Source organism: Sapajus apella, unplaced genomic scaffold, assembly GCF_009761245.1.
Source record: "Sapajus apella isolate SASKATOON/1434 unplaced genomic scaffold, GSC_monkey_1.0 scaffold19, whole genome shotgun sequence".
In the NCBI taxonomy this organism is placed as follows: Eukaryota; Metazoa; Chordata; class Mammalia; order Primates; family Cebidae; genus Sapajus; species Sapajus apella.
The window spans coordinates 24,922,687-24,948,333 of record NW_022436959.1 but is presented as its reverse complement, the minus strand read 5'-3'; the positions used below and the strand labels follow the sequence as shown (position 1 = coordinate 24,948,333).

Genomic DNA, 25,647 nt, shown 5'->3' with positions numbered 1-25,647 from the left:
TGAGTGCTACGCGCAGGCGCCAGCGCAGGTTGCAGCAGCAGCGCATTGCCTCTGCTGATGCCGTAGTCGTCCTGCCCCTCCCCCGTCCCAGCTCGGAGGCCGTGCTCCAGGCCGGTTGCTCCACCCCCACCCCGGCTCCCGGGACTGGACTCCGCGACCCTGTCCTCGGCTCTGTCCGCGCGGAAGCAGCCCGGGACTGCGCAGCGCCCCGCTTGCCGGTGAGCGACCCCGGACGTGCAGTCCCCAGGTCCCCTTCCGAAGCGGGGCTGAGCGGCGGCGCCATAGCTTGAGCCTGGCCTGGCAGGGAGGGGAGGCCGCCGGAATGCCGGGCCCGCCGCAGGAACAGGCGGTGCTCTGGGCTTGTGACCTAGGTGTTGTGTCGCCTCTTATGAGGCCCAGCCAAGGAGCTCTGGGCTGCGGCCCGAGCCCAGCCTGTGGGTTGCCTCTAGGCCCTCACACTTTGAGCGCCAGGTGGCCCCCTTGGTTTTGCTGTTGAAGAATTTTCTTGCTGTGTTGCTGGGATCTTATTTTTCAGCTTTACAGAGTAGGCTTTGTACTAGTTGCTGGTTATGGAGCTTTTTTAAAGGCGCTGGTTTCCCCCATTCTCAAGCCCTTTCAGAACTAAAACCAGTGTCTACACAGAAGATCAGGAGCCATTTAAATTGGATGGAGTGCTGTGATCTATTTTTTTCTCTCCAAACTGAATCTGATATCCATGTTGGCTTTCAGTAAAGTAAGGAATCGCTATAATAGAGAGATGGAGAAAAAGGGTCTAGCACCCATTTTTTAAACCACTGAGTCTCCAAGAATAAATAAAAGTGGTTAAACTTGTTAGTTTGCTAAGGAAAATCTAGCAGAGAAAGCAAGGGATTCCTGGTTTCTGACAAAGTCTGGCATTTGTCCAAACATCTACCTAAAGCAGAATCAATCAGGTCAGCTGTTAGATTAGGACAGAAAACAGGCCCAAACGGAGAGCCACCTGAGTTTGTCTTTCTGTATTTTTTCTCCCAATGCCCTCCAGTAAGGTATTTCTTAAAGCCTGGCTGTATTGACGGAGATCCCAGACAGCGTGTCTCTGAGGCTGAAAGGGTGTCCTTAAAGGCTTGCTGGTAAGGCCCGATGATCCCAGTACATCTGGTGTTCCGCATAGACCCCAAGGTCACAGTGTGTGTGGACAATGATGTTAATAATTCTCTGACCTACCTGTGGCTGGCAGGTGTTGATTTGCCTGGAGTATTGTGTCACTGAGCCAAATTCAGACAGTGATTAAGTCGCAAATCATTTGTGGTTTTGCATTTAAATGAGCCGTGTTTTTTATACATACATAGATTTTTTTGAAATAGTGAAAATCTCATTTTACAGTTCTGTGTGTGTACTATTTATATAGATGTTTTTATTCGGTTTATTTGAGTGCAACAAGTAGATGGCATGGAATTTTTTTTTAAACTTTGTATTTATTTTGGATATTTTCATGGGGTACAAGTGCAATTTGCTACATTGATACACGACGTCCTGGTGAAGTCAGGGCCCTCAGTGCATCCATCACTTGAGCAACACACATTGTACCCACCAAGCAACCTCCTATTAGGCATGCCAAGTTTAGAAAGTAAAATTTTCTTCATACTATAGGATGAATTGACTTATTTGAAATATCTGTTAAGTGAGAATTTCTGAAAGAAGTACTATCTGTATAATGTTTGTAAACTTTTTAGGAACCGAGAAAAGATATATCAAATTTAGAAAGAGTACAATTATGTTATTTTTAAGTTTTGCTTTTTTAGTTTATTAACTTTTTCTCAGAATATAAGCAGAAAAATAGCAGGGTGTATTATATGACTATTAAGTTCTTTTGAGCTTTAAAATTGTATGACCTTAAGTGTAATGTTACTGCATTATCTACCTGCAGAAGTTATTTTTGTGTAGGCACTAGTGCTAATTATTTATTTGCACTTAGATTTTACATTTGTACTTTATTTTCCCCATCTTATTTTGATACTTTTATCCTGAAATTTTAAAGTTAGTGTTCTAAATTTCGCTGCTTTGTATTGGTAAATTATATGTAACATTTTGGAATGTTGGCTTTATAACTTTAACTGTCAACTGTTGAATGAAAAAAAACCTGCATGATTTTGAATTTTTAGGGCTTTTTATTGTTGTTGCAAGTTTAAATGTTTAAAGCAAGAAATCTAAGGATGAAAGGAGTGTTGATTGTATTTATCACCAAGGTGCGTGAATTTTCAGAGGCTGAAACATACAACTTTGAAGTTACCTGGTGATATACATCTAATACCTAGTTATTATTGTCTGTGCAAAGCAATTTTTGCCTTTAGTGCCGACTATTTAAAAGGTAGAATGTATTTTTATTTTACTCTAAGAAAAATGAAACCTGCATGTTTCTTTTCAGAGAACCTGCAGAGGTAGACTTTTGTCAAATGTTAATATTTTGAAAGCCCATTCTCATCATAAGCATGATAGGATATCATTTCATATTATTTTGTTAAAAAAAAAAAAAACACTTCTGGACTCTGGTAAATGGATTTCTTGTTTCAGACATTATTTTGATTAGATACAATCTTAATCCAAAAGACACTTTGAACATTCTCTTAAAGTTTGTTCTGTAAACCAAAAATAAAATTCTGAGCCCCCCAACTGACTGAATGGACCCCCCCTTCTCTGTTAAGGGCATTCCAAAGTAAACCTAAAAAAGTAGTTTGGGCCATGATGAAAAGGCAGGGGAAGGGGATTAAACATGCCTCATTATACCTTTCTCCCTTTGGAATTCAAACACAACTGACCAGCATTAATCAAAACAAGAGATCTTAAGACTAACAAAACAGTCTCTTTGTAGCAATAAGACATCAAATCTCAACCTGACTCTAATGTAGCATCACTTGACAGATAGCAGATCTTGAAAGAAATCAAAATATCTTACCCCAAAAACATATTTCTTTGAAATGGGCTTGCAAAGCTGTCTCTTGTGGGGAAGATCCACATTCTGTACAGAATTCCCTTTCCTTTCCAGATCTTTTTCTAATCCAGCAGAGATTTAAGGAAGAGCCTGGAATACTTTAGGTTGTTATAAGAGATATTTACAATCTGTCTCTCTGAAGCCTGCTACCTGGAGGCATCATCTGCATAAAAAGAACCATGGCTTCCACAACCTCCTCCCTTTGTCTTAATTTCAAACATTTCTTTCTGCTGACTTCAGCCCCTCAGGTAGAGTTTAACCCTTTTCAAACAACTTCCATTAGGAAATCTTTAAATCCACCTATGCACCTATGACCTGGACACCCCCTAGCCTCCCACACCCACTTGAAAATGTCCTGCCTTTCTGTGCTGAACCAATGTATACCTTATATGTATTGATTCATGCCTCTGCCTGTAATTTCTGTCTCTCTAAAATGTATAAATCAAGCTGTAACCCAACTACCTTGAGGACATTTTTCTAGGACCTCTTGAGACTGTGGCTGAGGCCTTGGTCGCTCATATTTGGCTCAGAGTAAATCCCTTCAGATATTTTACAGAGTTTGACTTTTGCTTGACTGTTCTAAATTAATTAGCATAAATATCTCATAGTGTTCTTGAATGTATTCTTTTCCCTGAAGTTTACTATAAGATTTTTATTTTTCTGTAGACATGGGAAAGTCTCTTTCTCATTTGCCTTTGCATTCAAGCAAAGAAGATGCTTTTGATGGAGTCACATCTGAAAATATGAGGAATGGATTGGTTAATAGTGAAGTCCATAATGAAGACGGAAGAAATGGAGATGTCTCTCAGTTTCCATATGTGGAATTTACAGGAAGAGATAGTGTCACCTGCCCTACTTGTCAGGGAACTGGAAGAATTCCTAGGGGTATGTGTTATCGCATTGTTTTCCCTTTAAAAAATGATTTCAGATATTTGCTCAAATATTATAAAAACTATGGGTGTAAGTAACCACCTGTTTTAGAAGACTTAGAATTAAAGTTGAAACATCAGTTATCTTCAGGCAAAAAGATGCAAAAGAAACAAACAAAAAAAATTAATCAAGGTTAATTAATTAAATTAAATTAATATTTAATTATTAATTAAATATTAATTGATTAATTCCTAAATTATTAAGGAAAACAACCTCACTACCTCCAGTATTTTTTCTTTCCCACCTACTATTATAGCAGATATTCACTGTCTGGTAAATGAAAACTTTTAATCCTATTTGGCATTTATAGGGATGATATCATAGTTACTTTGCTACTTTGCTGTATCAGATGTTAGAAACAATTTAAGTAATTTGGCCTAATTTTAGTTTTTTAAGAGATGAGGTTTCACTTTTGTTGGCCAAGCTGGTCTTGAACTCCTGGCCTCAAGCAGTTCTCTCATCTCAGCCTCCCAGAGTGCTGGGATTATACCAGTAAGCCACCATGCCCAGCCAGAATTAATGTGTAAGGAAGCTTATTCTGTCATGTTATTTTTAAAACTTTATTTTTAATAATAAGGATGGAGCTGGAGTTCCCCATGTTTACCAGGATGCTGTCAAATTGTTGCACTCAAGGGATCATCCAGCCTTGGCCTCCTAAAGTGTTAGAACTATAGCTGTGAGCCACCACGCCTGGCTAACCTAATATTTTTAATTGATTCTCTAAGAGGAAGAATAAGGTGGCTATGCCCTAATCAGTCATTTCTAAAAGAAATTCTATGAAGAGGGATGATATGTAAAAATGAGCCAAATTGAAAAAAAAATTGTTTGTGATATATCACAGGGGAAGGCAGAAGGAAATAATCGCTATGTGCTGCTTACAAGTTATTTTAGGCACAGTGGCAATAAGCAGAAAAAGTTAAGATACCTTATGCTGTTCTCATTATCTTCTTGGTGAAATTTGATATGTGACCTTGAAGACACCTAGGGAAAGAGGACAAAACGCAAGTATGAAGTATAACAGATTTTCAAAAATGCTGTTGGTTGGAACTGAAGTTTACATTTGCATTGACCTTTGAGTATGATGGCTTTATCTTCACAGGATAGGAGCTGTTTGAGAATAAAATAATTACTGTAGTCGAAGGGATTAATGCACCAGGCTCGGAGATGGAGGAGTACTGTTTTAGCAGTCTGGTTACATTTTTGAGTTATAACCAGTAAACTTTTTTGGCCACCTGGATACAGAGTATAGAAAATAGGAAATCAAGGATGATTCCAAAGTTTTTTGTTTTTCGTCTGAGCAACTGAGAGAATGTAGCAGCAGTTTATTAAAATGGAAAACAAGGATTTGAGTGTATATGTCACAGGAGAGTTCAGGAGCTCCAGTTTAGACGTATGTATTTGGAGATGCCTGTTTGACATGGAAATGGGTATGTTCAGTAGGCTGTTAGTTATCATAAGGGTTAGGAATTCAAGGGCAAGGCCCAGCCTCAAGTTATCAATTTATAGATGACACTTAAAGCTCACCTGAATGACAGTACCAAGCTAGTTGGTGCAGAGAGCAAGATGAGACCCTAGCACTGAATCCTGAGACGCTGTAGTATATCAAGGTCAGTAAAAGAATTAACAAAGGATCCTGAGAAAGAACAGCTAGAATGAGAGGAGGAAATCACTGTGTCTGGTATCATGGAAGGTAAGTGAAAAAGATATACCAAGGAGGAAAGAGTGACCAACGTTGGTTGCTACTGATAGATCATGTAATGTGAAGATTGAGAGCTGGCCATTGGGTTTGCTGATACTGAGGCTACAGGAGAGTTTTAAAGAGCAGTTTTGGTAAAGGCATGTGTAGCATGTATAGAGTAGGCTCAAGAGTGCATAGGAGATGTTATATATAGAGAAAACAGATTTTCTGAGAAATTTGACTCCATAGAAGAGAAAAGATGGTGGTGGTTGGAAGGGGCTCTGAGGTCAGGAGAGGGATTTTTTTAATAAGATGGAGTGAATAATAGATGTTTGCATGCTGATGAGAATTATCTTTAGAGAAAACATTGGTAATTCTGGAGATAAGAGATTTACTGAAGCAATGTCCTTGAATAGATAAAAGGGCAGATCTAGTGCACAAATCTAAGCAAAGAGCTGCTCTTTTTTCTATAAAAGTTAAGTTATAAGTATGGGTAGTTTATTCTTGGTAATAAGAGAGAAGATAAAGTATGGACACAGAAGCAGAAAAGTGGACAGGCTTGTTAATAGAAGATTGTGGAAATCCTCTTCTGTTTATCACATAATGAACTACGAATTAGGATAGTGTAAGATATTAAAGATTTGAAGAGAGAGTTGTAGTTATAAAATTGTGGTCTTAGAGAGGCAGATTGAGAGTATGAACGTGGGAAATGTAGTATGATTGTTGACATCATTAAGTGCTATTTGAGATGAGCCATCAAAAATGAAACCAGTGAGTATTGTTGTGTGTTTCTACCTGTCCATGTTTAGCTGTGTGGATACATGCATAGGAGCAGAGGGCTGGTTTTAACCAGGGTTGTAGTTTTAGCCAAATGAATATCACTAAATAAGGTGAGATATATAAACACACAAAGATACAGATATCCATATTATATGTAATTGTATAATTATATATATGTGTGTTGGGGGAGCACAGATGAGAGGAAGAGTATAGAAGTGTCGGGGGGAAGAAGCATTTTAGAAAGCTTTGGAAGAGAATTTGACTATCTGGTACCTTAATAGTTAATATGATAAGTCAACTTCTATTAAGATTATAAAATTGGCATTTAAAGGTCCATTTATCCATTAAGGCTTATGCATATTGCTCAACCCAAGAAAGAAAGAAATGGATTTTGAAGTGACTTTAATGTGGTTTGGGGTGAGACCTGAAAGGGCCCTGGAAGGCTCATTATGTAGGGGGCTCTTAAAACTTGAGACTCCTACTTCAAAAGCTGGTTTTGGTTTTCAAGTGGGACAGTGTAAGAACCTCTGCAATGATAGAGGTTCCAGGAATGGGAGATTAGCAGTATGTTTCTTCTTCTATCATCCGGACAACCAAATCAGAATCTTAATGGACAACAGTGAAGCTGAAGGAGGGCCTGGTAAATTCAGCTCTTCTGAAAGCTGGGACTTGTTAGACTTTTTTCAGTGGAAGAAAAAGTAATACAGCCCTCATTTGTTATACTTTTTTTTTATAGTAGATATGAAAAACACACTGTCTTCTCTAGAACTTCTGCTGGGTAATTTCTGAAGACTTAGAGAGCAGTCTACTAAAGAGATGAGTGCCAGATGATATTCTGGTCTTTCCAAACCAGATTATGATGGGAGCTATTATATTTTTAATTAATCATAGTAATTTCTAAACCTACTTCTTTCACATTTAGGGCAAGAAAACCAACTGGTGGCATTGATTCCATATAGTGATCAGAGATTAAGGCCAAGAAGAACGTAAGTGATTCTAAGATTATGTCAGTGTTCTATGTTTTATTTTTGTATTTTTTCAAATTACATATAAATAATTTGAAACTATTAAAACTGTTAAAAGGAAAAATGCTGTCACGCTGTTAAATTATGCCATAATATGCTTCGTATCCTTAAACAGACAAGCAAAAAAGGAATTTCTGGTTGGGGTCAGGTCTTGAAAGCAGTGTGGTATCTTTATCTTCTCAAATCTATTGAAATAGATCTAGAATAGCAGTAGGAAACACACACACACACACACACACACACACACATATGCAATTTTCATTAAAAATTGGATGATAAGGTGTCTTCCACGACCCCAGAATAAAACTGGTTTTTAAACAGGATGATACCAGGAACCCAAACTGGCTTAGCAGCTGTGTGGAGGTTGTGAAGGAAAGCAAAAAGAGAGCTCCTAAGCATCCTATGAGCCTGGATACACAAAGCAAATACTATGTCCCAAAAGAAGAGGACCCTCAGCAAATATTTCCAAGAATTATCTGTTAAAATGACAAGATTCTGCATGCTCTAGCTTGGACAAAGTACAAAAAGACCACAGAGACCTATTAACCATCTTTGAGAAGAAGAAACTGGACCATCCTGTATCTTTAGACCTTAGGAAATAGCAAAACAAAAAATCTTGCAAAAGGATACAGATACACATCCTCAGGAAAAATGTTGTTGAGTAGAATCCAATTTATACAGGACAAGAGTTAGGAATAAAGGAGAGAACAGACTCAGATATTAGGGAGATCATCTCAAAACTGTGGAGATAAATATACATGGAGGCCATGTTTTCAGATACTTTGTTTATCAACAGAGGATGGAGCCCTTCAACAGTAAAACTAGCAAAGCAACACTGGCATATTCCATCACCGAAAATGGAACATTTTCTTAAAAATACAAAAGCTCTTCTCATTTAAACATGAGTAACTGGAAAGGATTGCAATAAAGCATTACACAAATATAATTTTTAAGAAGCTGAAGAAAGTAAGCGGAACAAAATGCTGACAATAAAGGCTTATGAGAAGAGCAGATGAACACTTTAATACTGTAGAAGCTGTAACAGGACAGCATAAGGCAGAAATTGAGAAGCTCAGAAATGAGATAACTACACAATGAGAGTATGTGAAATCAATTTATAGACCTCTGGAAAGAATTAGGAAAAAAAACATTTCCACAAAACTGGAAGAACACAAATACAAATACATTGGAAATGCAGTAAGAGAAATAGAGCACAAACAGGAAGAATGAAAACATACACAACAAATTAATGTAAAGGATTTGTGAGAAAACGTGTTAAGAGTCAAAGAAAACTGAGTATGTATGTAATTGGAGTGTGTGAAGAAGCAAACTATAGGAACCGAACTGAAGAAATAAATGCAAAACATTAAAAACACAGAGACCTACATATTGAAACACACCACAATCCTGAAAAACATCAACTCATTTTAGTGAAATTCTTCAACTTTAAGGTTAACAACAACAAAACTCCTAAATACCCAGGCAAAAGGATCAATTAATTTAAAAAGCTTAGAAAATCAGATTGACATGCTACTACTTCTTGACCACAGTGCCTTAAACAAAGAAGCAGTGGAGTGATGTATTTAATAATCAGGAAAATAAAATGAACCAAGGATTTTATAAACAGTCAATCTGACCCTTTATTACAAAATGTATAGACAGATATGAGTATGAAGGAAATTAGGATATCCCTTTATAACCTAAAAGTGAGAGAACTTTTTCACCTATGATTTTGAGTGCAGAAAAGGTACATTTGACAAGATACACTTACAGGATGAAGATAAAGCCTTAACGAAATTCAAAATACGAATAGCAAACTGGGAGGTAATGTTTGCAAATCATATCACAGACAAAGGGACAATACTCTATAAAGAACCTCAGAATTTGAGAAGGAAAAGGCCAACCTCCACAGCAAAACAGAAGCTACGAACAGCTAGTTCACAAAAAAGAAATGCAAATGGCCTTTAAATATCTGAAAAGATGTTCAATCTTGCTTGTAATATAAATGCAAATTAACACTACACATAGATGCCAATTCTGTTAGACTGACAAAAATCCAAAATGTTAACAACATACTTTGTTGGCAGTACTGACTGAAAACAAGTATATTCATTCCCTATTAGTGAATAGGAATTTGGCATTATTTGCCAGATTACATCTGCATTTACTTTTTGGTTCAGGAATCCTACTTTGAAAACATTTATTCTAAAAATAGTTGTCAAATATGGTAAATGGTATTTGCACAAATTATTTATTGTGCCAATGTTTGCAGAAGCCAACAACTGGAAACAATGTAAATACCAATAATAGACGACTGATGGAATAAGATACTACAGGTACTTAATAGTACAATGGATTAAGAACCATGTATTACTGCAGTATGATATTGAGAATATGTTTTTATTTGAAAACACCACACCTGCACACCTACACACATATACACACAAACAGACAAACAATGGGACAAAACCAAAAACTAATACAATTGATTCCCTTCCGACCTGGGGAAGAAATTTGGAAGAGGGAGTGGATAAGCAAGTAAGGTGTGTATACGTGTGTTTATATCTGTGTACATATTTTTTACATCACATAAAAAGTGAAAAGTTAAAGTAACTGCCAAAAATTGAGACAAAAAAAAAACAGTATTCTAACTGTAGATCAAGCTTGTGACACTGATGAAACTGAAATAATTATTTTAAGTGACTTGAAAACGTTATGACTGTAAATGTAAGTTGTGTTCCAGATGGCAAAGAGAATCACAACAAATTTTAAACTGTACTTAATAGGTGCAGTGTTAGGAGTACCTTTGGTGTAGTTTGCAAATTTTATATGTAAAGTAAATAAGAAATTATGTAAATGTCTTTAGGGAACAAGATTTTTAGCACTAAGTGCAAAGAGATACAAAATCAAAGAAACTGGAATTTCCACTTTCAACCAAAATAGAATAATGCCTGAAATACTCCCACTTGAAATCACTAAAAAACTGGACATATATAGTAAACAATATTTTCAGACAGTGGACATCAGCCAGCATAGTGCAGTGATTCCTGAGAATACAAAAACAAAGCAGATAAGCCCTATGATTGCACCAGCAAGCTTTATGATTGTACTTGCTTACTGTCTGAGAAGGTTCCAGGCTGCAGTACAAGTTAAGGAGCCAACCCAGGCAGAGCTCGGTGGTCTCCCTGAATTGAGGAGATGGAGCTGGGAGTCTAGAAAGCCAAGATGACTAGAGTTTGCAGGGCTGAGTACCAGATGGTAGAGAGCTGCAGAGGGTGCCCTTAAGTCTGCAGCTGCTTCCTGATCAACATATATGTGAGGAACATATACGAGGCTGAGGAAAGACCACTCAATAGAAACAGAGGGAATAGTCCACAGAGGCCAGAAACAGTTGTTTCTCAATTTGTAATAAAATTATAATATTTTGAGAACTTTGGATCTTTATTTCTTTAAAAATTGTGAGTTGTGGTGAGATTATCAGAAAATTATAGTTATCAATTGCTTTTGTCTGTATACGTTAGCTGTGTCATTTAATCCTCAAACATGCATTTTAAAGAGGAAGAAGAAACTGTGTTAAATACTGAGGGTAGGAAATGGCAAAAATGGAATTCTAACTTAATTGCAGATATACCACACAACTTTCATAACCATCATCACCTTATAACTCCCAGGATTATCATTATTCATGAACTTTATAATGAATGTATATGGCCAGTCAACCAGCCAGTTTTTCAATTCAGAATGAAATACTACATGGAATGTTTTATTGTCCCACCAGGTTCAACAGTACTTGTTATGGCTACAAACTTGGTAGAGTAATTTAGAACATGATTCATTTATTCACAACTAGGACTGATTTATAGGCCAAAAGCACTAAATAGATTATGATGAGTTCACACGCCAATAAGTAATTAAAAATAAAACACGAAAGTCTAGAAAAATCCAACAAAGTTCAGATTTTTATTATGATGATTTTAAACTCTTATACCTTTTTATGGTATATTGTAGGTACTAACATTTTGGCATATTGTAGGTACTAAAACATATTTAATGCCTTTTTATGGCATATTATAGGTACTAAAGATATGTTTAAATTTCCTGTTAGGTAATCCAGTGGGGAACACTACCCTACTCAGTTTGAGAGAGTCCAAAATAAGTGAGTGGGAACTGCTTTGTTTGCTCGGGACAACAGTATGGACTTAGTAGTGTTATACTGGACCGAGCATAGAAAGTTAGCACCAAGACAAAAGTATGCCAGATTGCAGGGTCATTTATTATGCCGGCGACCACAGAGGACTCATGTCTCTCCAACCTGTGGCATCGAAAGGAAGGTGCCAAGACTTTTTATACCTGAAAAACCACCTTGGGATTGGGGGTGAAGAGCGGCGATGGGGATGAAAAGGCTTCAGACATTCCGAGGGCTAGTGGATTCTGTAAATCACCTCCTGGGCGGAGACAAGGGCTCCGGATATTCCAAGGGCCAGGGAACTTTTGTCATTCCGTTTGTTACTTAATTGGTTTACAGAAGTCAAGATAAACATTTGTTTACACATTATCTGGGTAAGGTAGAAATCACAGACCTTAGTTACTTATTACAAGTCGCAGGAGCCGTGGATTAGGACTACTTGCCTGTCACATTAGGGCCACAGAGAGCAGTTACTGATAAGCAAAGTTTAAGCAGCTTTACATAGTGGGCATTTTTCAGAGCAAACTAGCAGCTTTATTTACAGAAGCCAAACACAGCTTTATCTTATAAAATGGCGTTGCTCAGGTTCTGGCTCTAGGTCAGCACAATATCACAGTAGCAGTGACTTAGCAAATTTGTGTTTGCTTGTTTTGTTAATAAACCAGTTTGCTTTCTTTTTACATAGGGCAATTTAAAATACTCAGAAATATTTATATAATATCTGCAGGAGGCACGTTCATAGCTGTTGTAATGCATACAAAGATTAAATCCATGAAAGCATTTAGAAAGGACTTGGTGGTGAAGAGAGAATGGAAGAAACAATAAAATGGAAAATTTTTGTATGACGAGTATGTAAAGAAAATAGGAAGTAATTGGCATGCAAGACTCAGAAACAAAACAGGATATTGTGGGCATCCAATAGAGGGCTTGTATGTTAGAGAGAAGAGGAAATAGTTATTTGAAACTTTGGTTTTGAGGTTAACCTTGAACAGAGGAAAGTTTTATCTACAAAGATGAGAAAGAGCAAGAAACAGAAGAAATACATTTCAGGAGAGTTAGAAGAATGGCAAAGGCATGTAAGGTTTAGTTTTCTTTTTCCTTGTCTTAAACCTGCATAATATCTCTTTTCTTGATTAAAAAAAATCTCACACCTTCAAAGCAGAGTTGATCAATGTAAACTCAGTATTTTTAAACCTGAGTACATAAGTACTTTGAGGTGAGGATATTCAAAAAAAGACTAATCACAGTAAGAATCATTGATGAGGTATGTGATTATGTCATTATTTTTTTATATTTTAAAAATATCCAGGATGTGCAAGTTTGTTACATAGGTAAACGTGTGCCATGGTGGTTTGCTGTACCTATCAATCCATCCCCTAGGTACTAAGCCCAGCATACATTAGGTATTTTTCTTAATGTTCTCTCTCCCCCATCATTATTATTTTTAAGATGGTTCTGATAAACAGTCGCTTTAGGGAATCATGTAATGGCAAAACTCACATGTGAAAATTCTACTTCAGTGAATTCAGAGGGAGTTTTGCAATGTGTATTTGTATGAAGCTCCTGAGCTTGATTCTAATGTCAAAACTGCTCTGGCAGTCACTAAAGTAAATACTCTATTGATTTTAAGCCCAAAATCTCAGTCTCCAAAAATGTGATTTTTTTTTTTTTTTTTTTTTTCCCCACGGAGCCTTTTTCTGTCACCCAAGCTGGAGTGCAGTTGGGTCACTGCAACCTCCACCTCCTGGGTTCAAGCATTGCTCCTGCCTCAGCCTTCTGAATAGCTGGGATTAAAGGCGCACACCACCACACACCCAGCTAATTTTTGTATTTTTAATAGAGATGGAGTTTCACCATGTTGGTCAGGCTGGTCTTGAACTCCTGACCTTGTGATCCGCCTGCCTCAGCTTCGTAAAGTGCTGAGATTACAGGTATGAGCCACCGTGCCCATCCAGTCTCATCCTTTAAGGAGAACATCTTAGTACGTAATAGATTCAGACACAGCTATACCCAGTACTTTCAGATATGAAAATTTGGTAACGTTTAGTGTCTTACACATGTTGCTGTTGATATATGGCAGAAATTGAACATATATTCTCTAATGTTACATGATATAATTTTTGATGCACATGTAATTAAATACTCTCTTTTCCTTTTCAGAAAGCTGTATGTGATGGCTTCTGTGTTTGTCTGTCTGCTCCTTTCCGGATTGGCTGTGTTTTTCCTTTTCCCTCGCTCCATCGACGTAAAATACATTGGTGTAAAATCAGCCTATGTTAGTTATGATGTTCAGAAACGTACAATATATTTAAATATCACAGTAAGTATAAATTTATATGAAAACTGTGTTTAACTTCATTCTTTTGTCCTACTAAGAAGCACCTTTGTCACTATTGAGAAGGTATTTGTTAAATGTGACACTGGTCAGTGTACTTTCCTTACGCCTTTGCTGTATTGACTTTCTCTACCATTTCTGGTTCTGCTAAAAATACCAATAATAAATACCGGCAATTCTCTATATACAGAATCATTTAGCATTTGAAATTAAATTAATGAAAAAAGGTACCACATTTTAGTTTTCAACATTTGATTCGGAATAACTTCTAGCAAAGTGTTGACAGTTGATTTGATAGGTTTTATAAATGTAACATTTTCATTTCACTGTATTTGGTGAAATACATTTTTTGCCATCTTTAACAGACCATTCCTTTATCAGGTTTAAAGATGAAATACAAATGACTAGTTTCTCTTTTGTAAATTAGCGTATGTGAAAATGCCCTGTGTGTTTCTCAGGATATTGTTTTTGGAAGGTCTGTCTAGCTTTGCTACTCATGAAAACAAAACAAACAAAACCTCAAAGAGGTCTTCTACCTGTTTTACATGTTAACGTTTGTTTGAAAAGAGCATGGTTTGCTAACTATTGAATTAGGAAAGGGGATGATATATACTGGCCAGCCAAGAGATATATCTGTGTGACAGTGATCTGCCGGGAGGAGGGACAGTTGTTTTTTCTTGCAAAGGTGCATGGCATAGTTAAGGCTGAGGCAGAGATGTCTGTGGTGGTGGCTGGGAATGGGAGGTTTGTTGGGACAGCAAGTGAAACAGAATGGTATGTTAAAGTGGAATTGCTACTTAATTACAGAGAAAAAATAACTCCCATGGATCCGTGTATCCTTATTGCTTCCTATCAAAAGTTGCCAGTTTAAGGGCTTTTTCTTTAAAAACAACAACACAGGAATATATATATATATTATATATATATATATATTCATATGTATATATGAATATATTATGTATCATATATATAAAATATATATATATGAATAAAACATTTATGACACATTGCTAATTGTAAATTGTTTCACACCCCTGGGGAATTATTGGGTATTTTCTCACTTAGCCCTTTGGAACAAGGAACATATTTTCTTTTTCATGCAGTGTTTAAAACATAGGCCAGGCTTTTTTTAGCCTATCTCCAAAGCCTTTTTTAGTGTCAAATACCATAAATATGTACTAATAAATAATAAAAAACCATGTGACATTTTCTTTTAAATACCAGAAAGTATAATTAAATGTGAATATTATGCTCTTTGTTTTAAATAATTATGCAGAAATCCTGACATCTTAGAATACTGCCACGTAATTAAACTGAGACAGACTGAACATTAAATGAAAAATAAGATTATTATTTGGATGAACATTAATTTTAACTAGACAGATAAGAGGCTAAATTTTCTGTACATTGTCTCTTAGTATTTTGAAAATGGGACTGTTTTGATTTCTTAAAATGAGTAGCGTAATTAGTAGTACTACTTTTTAGTAACATTTGTCTTTCTACTTATGAAAATATTTAATTTTCATTATATGACATTTGAAAACTCCCATCATGTATAAAGATTTTTATGTCTACCTGGTTCAGACTATTAGCGATTTACGAACAATTCATATGCATTTACAAATATAATCAAACATTCTCACGTTAATACACACACACCCATTCGCATGTACACAAATGCACATTTCAACTGAGATCACAGTACATTTTCCCATGTTAAATGGTCTTGTGTAGTCTTTTACATGATCGCATTATAATTTATTCACCATTTTCTTAATGGATGTTTAATTTTGCTGTTACAAATATTCAGAAAACGTCTTGTGCTTAAATTTTGTTTCCATTTCTGTTTATTTCTTTAGGATAAATTCCTGAAAGTACATTTGCCAATTAAAGATCATAGGTAGTTTAGGGCCTTTGTTAGTAATGGCTGTGATCTGTTTTCATCTTTTAAATTAAATGTTTTCTCACTACTCTGGGCAGCAAAATGTCTAACCTTTATTACTGCATTTTTATTTATTCTGTCTTATTTTTTCTTTGTCTTAATTCTCATAAGTATTTTTATTCTCCACGTTTTACATCATCAATCCCTTAAATATTCTAGTGAAACTTAGAAAAAGACATTTACCAGCATAAGTTTGTATATACAGAGACTTCCAAGATTCTTCTAAATCAATCCTTGGTCTTATTAGAAGATCCACTGACCTCAAATTAACAACCTCTTTCCTACCTTGTCTAGAAATGAAATTGACATGGGAATTAAGAACCAAGTAAATGAAATATTTATATATTTAGATAAGGTTACTATGTTTGAGAACTTTTTTGAAATTTCTTTACATTTGTGACTATACCAGTGTAAAGGACTGCATAAATGGAATCATGTATTTGCTGACTCTAGCATATTCTTTTTATCCTTTTTACTAAAACTGTTTTCTCTCCTTCAACTCATCCCGTATTGTATCTTTGTATATCTTTCTCCATATTCATATTAACATATTAATGTTTACATATACACTCACATATTCAGCTTAATAAAATCATTATTTTAAAAAATATAATTTAGTATTTATGTGCATCTTGGTTTTCACATTTGTTAATACCTTGTAAAAATCTTTCCTAATTATCTGGCTTAATTGATTCTTTTTGATGTCTTCATAATATTACATATAAGGACAATATATTTATTGATTCTTTTTATGAATAGAATTCATTTTATTTTCAGGATTTTTTCTTCCAATTGCAAATAACACTGTCATTAGCATTCTAATGTTTTTATTTCTGTGGAATAGTTGCTCAGAAGTAGGATTGCTACATCAAAGTCTATGCATAATTTTAATTTTAATCTATATTACTAAATTACTCATCAAAATGGCTGTAACACTTCACATATTGCTAGCAATACAAAAATATACCTTTTGCCCATATCCATGCCAAGAATAGAATTTGTTGCTTTCTATAAATTCTATTAGTTTTAGAAATTTAAAGCAGTATTGCATTTTTACTTAAATTACCTTTTTTCTGACTATAAATGAATTTGAGCATTGTAAAATATTTCTCAGTCATTTAGCTTTGTATTTTTTTATGTATATCCTTTGTTCTTTTTTGGTTTCCTGTTAGAGTTTTGTCTTTTTCTTTTCAATTTGTAAGGGCTCTATGCATATTATAGATTATAAACCGATGCTTACAAATATTCTAATTTAGTATCTACTGATTTTGTTTATGATACCTTTTGGTATGAATGTTTCAGATCATTTCTGTATCTGTCATTTTTTGATTAAACATTTTTAAATTTTTTAATGACTATTTTCTAAAGCAATTTGAGGCTGTAGTTGTAAATTAGAAAACTAGACAGTGATCCTAGCTATTAGTTGTTACTTAAGCATATCAGTGATGCAACCACATTTCTTTCCAGCCAACAAGACTTGAATCTACCCCATTTCTTCTTCATAGTGAGCTGATGTAAATCTCTACTACTATATAAGTTTAAATAGCAATTTCTTTTAAACAAAAAAGATTTTAGGTACTGTTGAACATTTTAAATGATCATCTTTGTATTGGAAACAGCTTACTAATATAGTTTGTGGAGACATGTATATATATATATATATATATTTGTAAAAATGTAGATTAAATCTTAAAATTATTTGTATTGAACATTCACTAAGGCCACAAATACATTTTCTGACATTCATTTGTCCATATTCTGAAACTACATTTTTCTGTGTGTTTTTTTTTAATGCTGAGTCATGTGTTTATTCTAGGCCTATTACATACATAGTATTCATGCATAAAACTAAATAATTGGTTTAATTTTCTTTGACATTTCGGTAATACTGTCTTTTCTTTAATAATGAAGCATAGCCACAGCTGAAGTTACTTTCTTTAATTTTAAATACATATTTATATGTTTATTTTTAGCTAACTTGTACATTTTCTATCTCCTTTTTTTGTAGAACACACTAAACATAACGAACAATAACTATTATTCTGTCGAGGTTGAAAACATCACTGCCCAAGTTCAATTTTCAAAAACAGTTATTGGAAAGGCACGCTTAAACAACATAACCAATATTGGTCCACTTGATATGAAACAAGTAAGTATCATGAAATACTTTGGAGGAGTTAAAGGAATCTCAACTTTGTATATCATATAACTTGAAGAAGGTGGGGGATTTCCCCAAAAACTTGATGTAGAAATGTGTCTACTGGGCACAGTGGCTCATGCCTGTAATCCCAGCACCTTGGGAGGCTGAGTCAGGTGGACTACTTGAGCCTAGGAATTCTAGACCAGCCTGGGCAACACAGTGAAATCTTGTCTCTACAAAAAATACAAAAATGTGCTCAATGTGGTAGTGTGCACCTGTCGTCCCACCGACTGGTGAGGCTGAGGTAGGAGGATCACTTCAGCCCAGTAGATCTAGGCTTGCAGGCCATGATTGCACCACTGCACTCAAAACTGGGTGACACAGTGAGACCTTGTCTCAAAAAAAAAAAGGAAGAAAATTAATGTGTCTTATAAACATATAAGATGAAATCTTTAAGAATCAAGCTTGTAAAGGGAAAAATTTCTAATTCTTTGAAGTTATGAAATATATCTGAAATATTTGATGTTTTGATCCTTTTCTCTACTGATTTTTTCTCCTTTTTTTTTTACCTTTCAGATTGATTACACAGTACCTACTATTATAGCAGAGGAAATGAGTTATATGTAGTAAGTTCTGATTTGTATTAACTTTTTATTATCAAATAATGAAGTGTGTAAAGTATAAAGAATATACATATTTTTAAATTTCCACAATCAGTCAGAAAGAGTACATTATGCAGTATTTTTTCTGGCTTCTGGTCCTCTCTGTTTTCTCTTTTTCAACATATATAATATTTGTGTGTGTGTGTGTGTGTGTGTGTGTGTGTGTGTGTGTGTGTATACACACACACACACATTTAAAATTTATTTTTCAGCTTTAGGGTCATATATACAATGTCGCTTTATTTTTAGTTACTATGTTATAAAAAGCATATTCTTAAACTGTCTTGTGTTGATATTTTAGTATGGGGGAACTAAAAATGCCAATGATTATTGGTTTGCTTAATGGTTTGAAGTTCTGCAGTTTTTACAATGGGTCTAAATGATTATTTACTCTTTTTAGGTAAAAAAAATCATTAATCAATTATTTAAGAATTATGATTAATTATAATAATTAATTTTATCTTTTGACTACGCTTAGATATAGAATTTTAGGGTTTATAGAAATTCAGAAAAGCAAAATATTTAAGTAATTTATAGCCTGCATTTAAACAACTCTGCGGCTACAGTGATACGAGTACATACATGTTTTTCAAATAGGAAGTCATGAATATATCATTGTTTGAAGTATACAAAATGTTCAACCAACAAATGCTTACTATATAATCTTAGATAGCATCTCTGTTAGCTTTAATATAAGAAGGAGTATTTTAAATTTATAATGTACTAACTTGTATTTGTTCACAATTTAATTTCTTTAACAGTGATTTCTGTACTCTGATATCCATCAAAGTGCATAATATAGTACTCATGATGCAGTAAGTATGAATTTGTTTTGAAAGAGATATTTCTTATTAAAATTTTAGACTGATGACACTGACTTAATAATATACACAACATCTTTATAAATGCCACCTCAGTTGGGTTTTAAGTCTTAACAAGAGTGCTATGAGGTCCAATAACTATCACCCACTTTAAAAATTAGGAAGTAGTTGCTCAGAGAAGTAGTGAAAGACTACATGACTTCTAAATAGTGAATCTGGTTATCACAAGAGTTCCGAAAAATGAAAAGAACAGAGCGAACTGAGCCTGACATCCAGTTCCTTACTCCCTTGATAAATAGTCATTAACTGTAATAAGGAGAGGTAATATTAGTGGTTTGTATAAATTGGGTGTTATCTTAGCCAATAAAACACTGTTGGTTACAGGTTGGTATTTTGACCATTAGCTGATGTTTGATTAACCTTTTTTCTTTAGTAAGAGAACCATGATCACTTTTAAGCATATAAAGAACTTTTGTATTTTTAACAGAAGATAATTGCTTTAAAATATTATACTTATTACATGTAATTACATCGATAGGGCTGGCTCAGCCATCATTTTTGTTGTCTATTGGGGAAATATTCCTTAAGAGGTCTGTGTGAACAACATTATCATTAATTAGATCTCTTCTGGGAGAGAATTTTCATGTGTAAAAGTAGTCTCACTATGGAAAAACTTCTAATATAACTATTAAATGTTTCTCCCCACTTACATTATTTTTAGAGTTACTGTGACAACAACATACTTTGGCCACTCTGAACAGATATCCCAGGAGAGGTATCAGTATGTCGACTGTGGAAGAAACACAACTTATCAGTTGGGGCAGTCTGAGTATTTAAATGTACTTCAGCCACAACAGTAAAAACTGTAAGAGATGGATTTAAAGAAGAAATATCTATTGATATTTCCTATACTCTCAATGAAGAGATATTTCCTAATAGGAGATCTTAAATTGAACAAACCTAAAGTTTACACTTCTATTTTAAGAGTACAGTTAAAAATATGTGGACCTGCAGTTCTTGTAACTCTCCACTCTGTGTTAATGATGTATTTGTACTAGGATCTTTTACTTGAATCTGAAGTTACTGGTTGATTTCCTTCCGCAGCTTGTCCCCTACAGGGAAAAGCTGAGACTTCCGCTGTAGGACAATAGTTATATAAAAGTCATAGCTCAAGTCACTACTGAAAACACAATTTTGGTGATGAACATAATTTGAGAAACTTAATTTCTGAATGTTTTTATAGAAAATTACCAAAAGTCTATTATTCATGGAAAACTTTTAAAGAATAACCTTTTTTCCTGTTTTATAAATTCCCATTGTTATATGGTAGTATTTCAGCTACAAAATATTTTAGCTTTTAGCTAAACATTTATAGCTTTTCATTTGTTGAAACTGTAATCATCTGCATGTTTTTGTGACGTATTTCAAGTTAGTGATTGCCTAACACTTATAAGCCAAAATAATCTTTGCAAAATTCCATACCTAAAATTTTTGAAACACCCTAAATAATACGTTTTTACACATCTTTCTGTATTACTTACAGTGTTGTGAAATCTTTGTGTGATCTTCAGACATTAACATTTAATGTACAATACTGTAAATAAACTGTGCATGGCTTTCGTACAGCTTTAGTAAATGTCAAATAAAGTGGTACAGATTCATTAAAACAAGTTTCTCATAAAAATATAATAAATAGGAAAATAAAATTAAGAAACCCATAGAATGGGAATAGGTTCCAATTACATGTTGGATCTGGCATATAAAATAAATTTGAAATCAAATGTTTTGATGCTCCATTTTTTTATGTTGCTTTTCATACTAAAGAATGGTGTAGACATGTTTTACAACTGTTAGATACCCAATTACCAATTTTATGACTTTTTCAGATGAGAAAATTATTTCTTTTGACAGAAGTTGCTCAAGAAGTTCTGTCATTAAATGAAGCTGGCTATATCCAAATAAAGCCTATTTAGAAATTTAATCACTTTGCACATCATTTGGAATATGCTGTCTCTAGTAGTTATTTTTTATAGTTTTCTACTTTTGGTTTTGATTTTATTTAAAATTGTTTTCAAATGTAGATTATTGACTTATTTCAGCATTTTGTATTTTCAGTATCATTTTTCATTTGTTTTTATTTTTTTGTCTTTTCACTTACCAAGTTCTAGGGACATTTAAAATATATATCACTAAGTGTAAGAGTGATTATGATACCAAAAAAAAAGTAGGTGCGTTGAGATTAATTTCTTCCTATTTTCTAGTGACAGAAATCAGGTTTCCCTTTCCCCATCCCTAAGTGCCTAACTTAGGTGTGAAACAGCCTGTTTATCAGTCTGACTCTCTCAACCATAAAACGTAGCTGTATTTGTTTAATTCTGCCTTTAAACACATTCGGGTTTCCCCTTATTTGTTATATTATTTTCTCCAAGTTTTCCTGCGTGAATCTTAAATGAGTCAAATGTGCTTTTTTTTTTTTTTTAACTAGTCTTTCCTTAATTCATTGCTAACTCAAACCATTCTTACTATTAAACTCAAGTCAATTATTTAAGTTCATTATGGCCTTTCTAGTAAAAGAAAAAAAATCGTTATTTTCATTTTTCTTCTGCTATGTTTTCTGACTACTACCATTTTCGTTAATACTGCATACCTCTCTGCTACATTGATTGTATTTTTTATATCTTTCTCATTTTCTCATTTTGACATGATCTATGTCTATGTATGATGTAGGTTCCATTTTGTCTCAAAATTTTTTTATTATGTGACTTCAAAAATCACCTGTATCCATAGTAGGGCTTCCAAATCTGCTTTCTTATATGTGAACAGTCTTCTGCCTGCTTTCACATTTATCTACTTAACTACACTTTTACTAAAATGAGTAAATTTTACACATTAGTGACTGGGTAAAATAAAAAAAAAATGTTAAAGACATTTTATCATATCCTTTCTATTATGTGCCTACCCTGTCCTCATGTCCCATTTACTTCATTATCACCATTCCTTTCTTCAGAATTATCTTTTAGATATGCTCATACATAAATCACTCCTTGTTTTCTTGCTTGTGTCTTTTAACCTTGGAAAATTACATTGTATAAATTAAACAGATTTTTCTCATGATCTGAGCTTCTTAGATCCTATTAGAATATGTACACAGTATCTCCTGAAAAGGATGGAAAGTAGAAGAAACATTTGCTTTTAGTCACTTAGGTTTGAATCTTTTTTCTTCATCTTTTGAATTAAATTTTTTTAACTACATCTAGTTTCAGTGGAGTTTGAGTCAAAAAAACAAAGAATTTGAAACAAGTAAAAAGGTAGAAGAGAAATATAAGATGGCATGTGACTACTTTCAGAGAGAGTTAAGTAACTGTCAGAGTAAGTTGGGAACAAAACAGGTTGTAAATTAATAGAACTACAAATACACATTCAGGTGAAGCAGACGTATAGCCATAAAAAATCTAGAAAGAGTGAGTGAGGCTTTTAGCTTTTCGTAGGTCAATGTCCAGTGTGATTTCTTCCATGGGAATAGGATAGATATCAGTACACTTTTCTAAACTGCTTTCAGACTTTATTTAGAGGACATGACAAAGGTGTGTTACAGAAATTTTTCTGATACTTCCTGGACCAACTTTCTTTTAAATTACACCCTAGTAGACTGGTCATTCTAACACAATCCAGTACTATAGCCAACCTCTGTATGTTGATAGCACATTGGCCCTTTTTAGAGTTCTTTCCTATGTTTTCATGATTTTCCACAGTCCCATGAGTCAAACAAAGTAGGGTGATGGGCTCCTTATTTTTTATAAAAGGAAGTAAAGGCATGAAGAATTTGAAGGACTGGCTGAAGATCACATTTTTAGTAAGTAGTATAATTGGAGCCAGACCTAGTTTCTCTGTCTCCCATATCTGTGTTCTATCATTTAAAATACATATTGGAAATCCCTGCTGACTCAGATTGGTATGATTAAAAATTAGAGGAAAAGTTCAAATACTAGTGACAATACTGCTAATACTGCTGGGCTAAGATTTTGGTAGCATTAAGTTGCTTTGTAAAGTATTTTAAATGGAGAATGAACACTTGTAAAAGGCTTTGGAATATAATCTGTAGCTTAATTTTCTGTTAAAATTTAGTGCCTCTTCATCATTCCAATAAAGACTGATCCATTGTCAGAGCAAATTATCTATAAATAATAGAGATTAATATATTTGAGATATGAAATAGGAATAGTATAAAAATGTTAGATACCACATAAATTGCTTGAAATTACTAAACCATCCTTATTATGAAACATTTAAATGACTGTATTTATTTGTGTACAGCTTTTCTGTGCCTTTTTTGTTTAGACCAATGAAGCAATTATTTTCTCTGAAAGTATCATGACAGTAAAATATAGCACACTTCAGATTGTCTGATTTACAGTTTGGAAAGAACATTGCAGTGTTCAAATTGGTAAGAGATGACGATCAAAAACACAATTAAAGTAACATATTAGGAGACTTGAAACTTTCGCCTAATCCTTCATGGTTCTTAATCTTATTATTGTGATATAATTCTAGATATTTTCTTGCAGGACATTTGCCCAACTCTCCCCTACTCCACTTTGTTTGTCTTTTAAAGCTCTTACAATAAACAGTTTATATAATATTTTATTTAAGAAAACAGTTACTTTTTAAAAGATGCAAATTTTTAAATTTACAAATACATATGGGTCTTTGATAAGCAATATGAATTGAATTTCAAGTTATTGGGGTTGTAAGCAAAAGGTTGCTTACCATTATGTCATTAGGTCATGATTTTTAGCTCACATCTGGAAGCAGCAACTACTTGGTTCAAGTACATATAAGAGTAATTAGTTTTATTTCTTCTCCCTTTTTTATAAAATCAGGTTTCAGATGAGATGTTTATTTTAGACTATTTTCTTTTAGGAAAAATTTTACATATTTGAGATGGTGGAGTAAAAAGACTGCTAAACATTTCTTTTAAAAAATTATTTTTACATTACAACAATATATTTATGGTGAGTTTACATCAAAAATTTAACTTCTGTATCTCAGATCTACTTATTTCAAAGTGAAATTTTCACTTGTCAGCTGAAATTTGTAACTAGAACTAACATCTGTGTATTTTTGTGCCGAGTCAGAATACAGATTTCACAGTGGATTTTTGAAGTTCGTCCTTAAATTGGATAAAATCAAGTGATTAAAGTTACTAAAGAGATAAAAATGGTAATTTCCATTTTTAAAACTAATTTGATTGTGTTTGTCTGTTTATCACAGACTCTAAATTGAAAAATATAGTATGATCTATATTTGACTATAAAAATCTTCCATAAATTAATTTAACAAATATATGGCAAATGTTTCATAACTAACTCTGAGTCTTCTAAAAGGAAGCTGTTACCTTCTGTTTAATTACATTAATTGAAATGTGTTTAAGAGATATGATTTCAGCATATTTTGTATATTAAAAAAAAAAAAAAAGGATTAGTATTGGGCCAATGGCCAAAGGGTAATATTACTACCATGTAGACTGTTATAGTTCAAATTGTCCCACTTCCCCCAGAATTTTAGAAACTAGAAGTCTGGGAGATACTATATCAGCTGTAGTTGGATAATTCCAAGTGCTGATAGTATTATTCATCTTTTTTATTACTGTGTCAGATGAAACAAATGCCAAGTTCCAAAAGATGCAGATTTTTATCATATAATGATTTTAGGCATAAATTATCAACAAGCCATGCCTTGTATGTTTTGTCTTATATTTATCTTTAGAACTAAACTGTGAACGAGTTTGGAAAATGATTTGACATGCTTGCGCACGTGATCCACTTGGTCAGATATTTGAATGATGGTATTACCTAGATTCTAATCTTTGATTCTTATTATATAATAAATAATAACATAGAATGTGAAAATAGGTTTGGACACTTACTGTTTATACTATATAATGGCCTCCATCATGACACATTTACTACATTTATGAATTAAGCAGTTCTGTAATTGTAATTGTAATTATTATTGCTGTTCATGTAACAAAACATGCTTATGATAGTAGCAAACAAATAGAAATGTCCCCAAAATGCTATTTTTTTAATTGAGTTGTAAGTTACTCTTGTAATTGTGTATGACACAATAAAATTTGTAAAAAATTTTAGCATGAAAAATAAAATTTGTATCACTCATGTA

The 25,647-nt window shown here is 33.9% G+C and overlaps 1 protein-coding gene across 2 annotated transcripts; it reads left to right on the top strand.

The window, feature by feature from the left end:
- TMEM106B (transmembrane protein 106B) lies at positions 1–25,647 on the top strand. 2 transcript variants are annotated; one of them, XM_032287079.1, is made up of 8 exons: positions 1–218; positions 3,635–3,853; positions 7,279–7,342; positions 13,728–13,887; positions 17,853–17,993; positions 18,561–18,610; positions 19,408–19,461; positions 20,189–25,647. In XM_032287079.1, exons 2-8 carry the CDS (start codon positions 3,637–3,639, stop codon positions 20,325–20,327), a joined length of 825 nt encoding a protein of 274 aa, XP_032142970.1. In that variant the 5' UTR covers positions 1–218; positions 3,635–3,636; the 3' UTR covers positions 20,328–25,647. The 2 variants fall into 2 exon arrangements, with proteins under 2 accessions (XP_032142970.1, XP_032142971.1); XM_032287080.1 differs by lacking the exon at positions 1–218 and adding an exon at positions 1,090–1,109.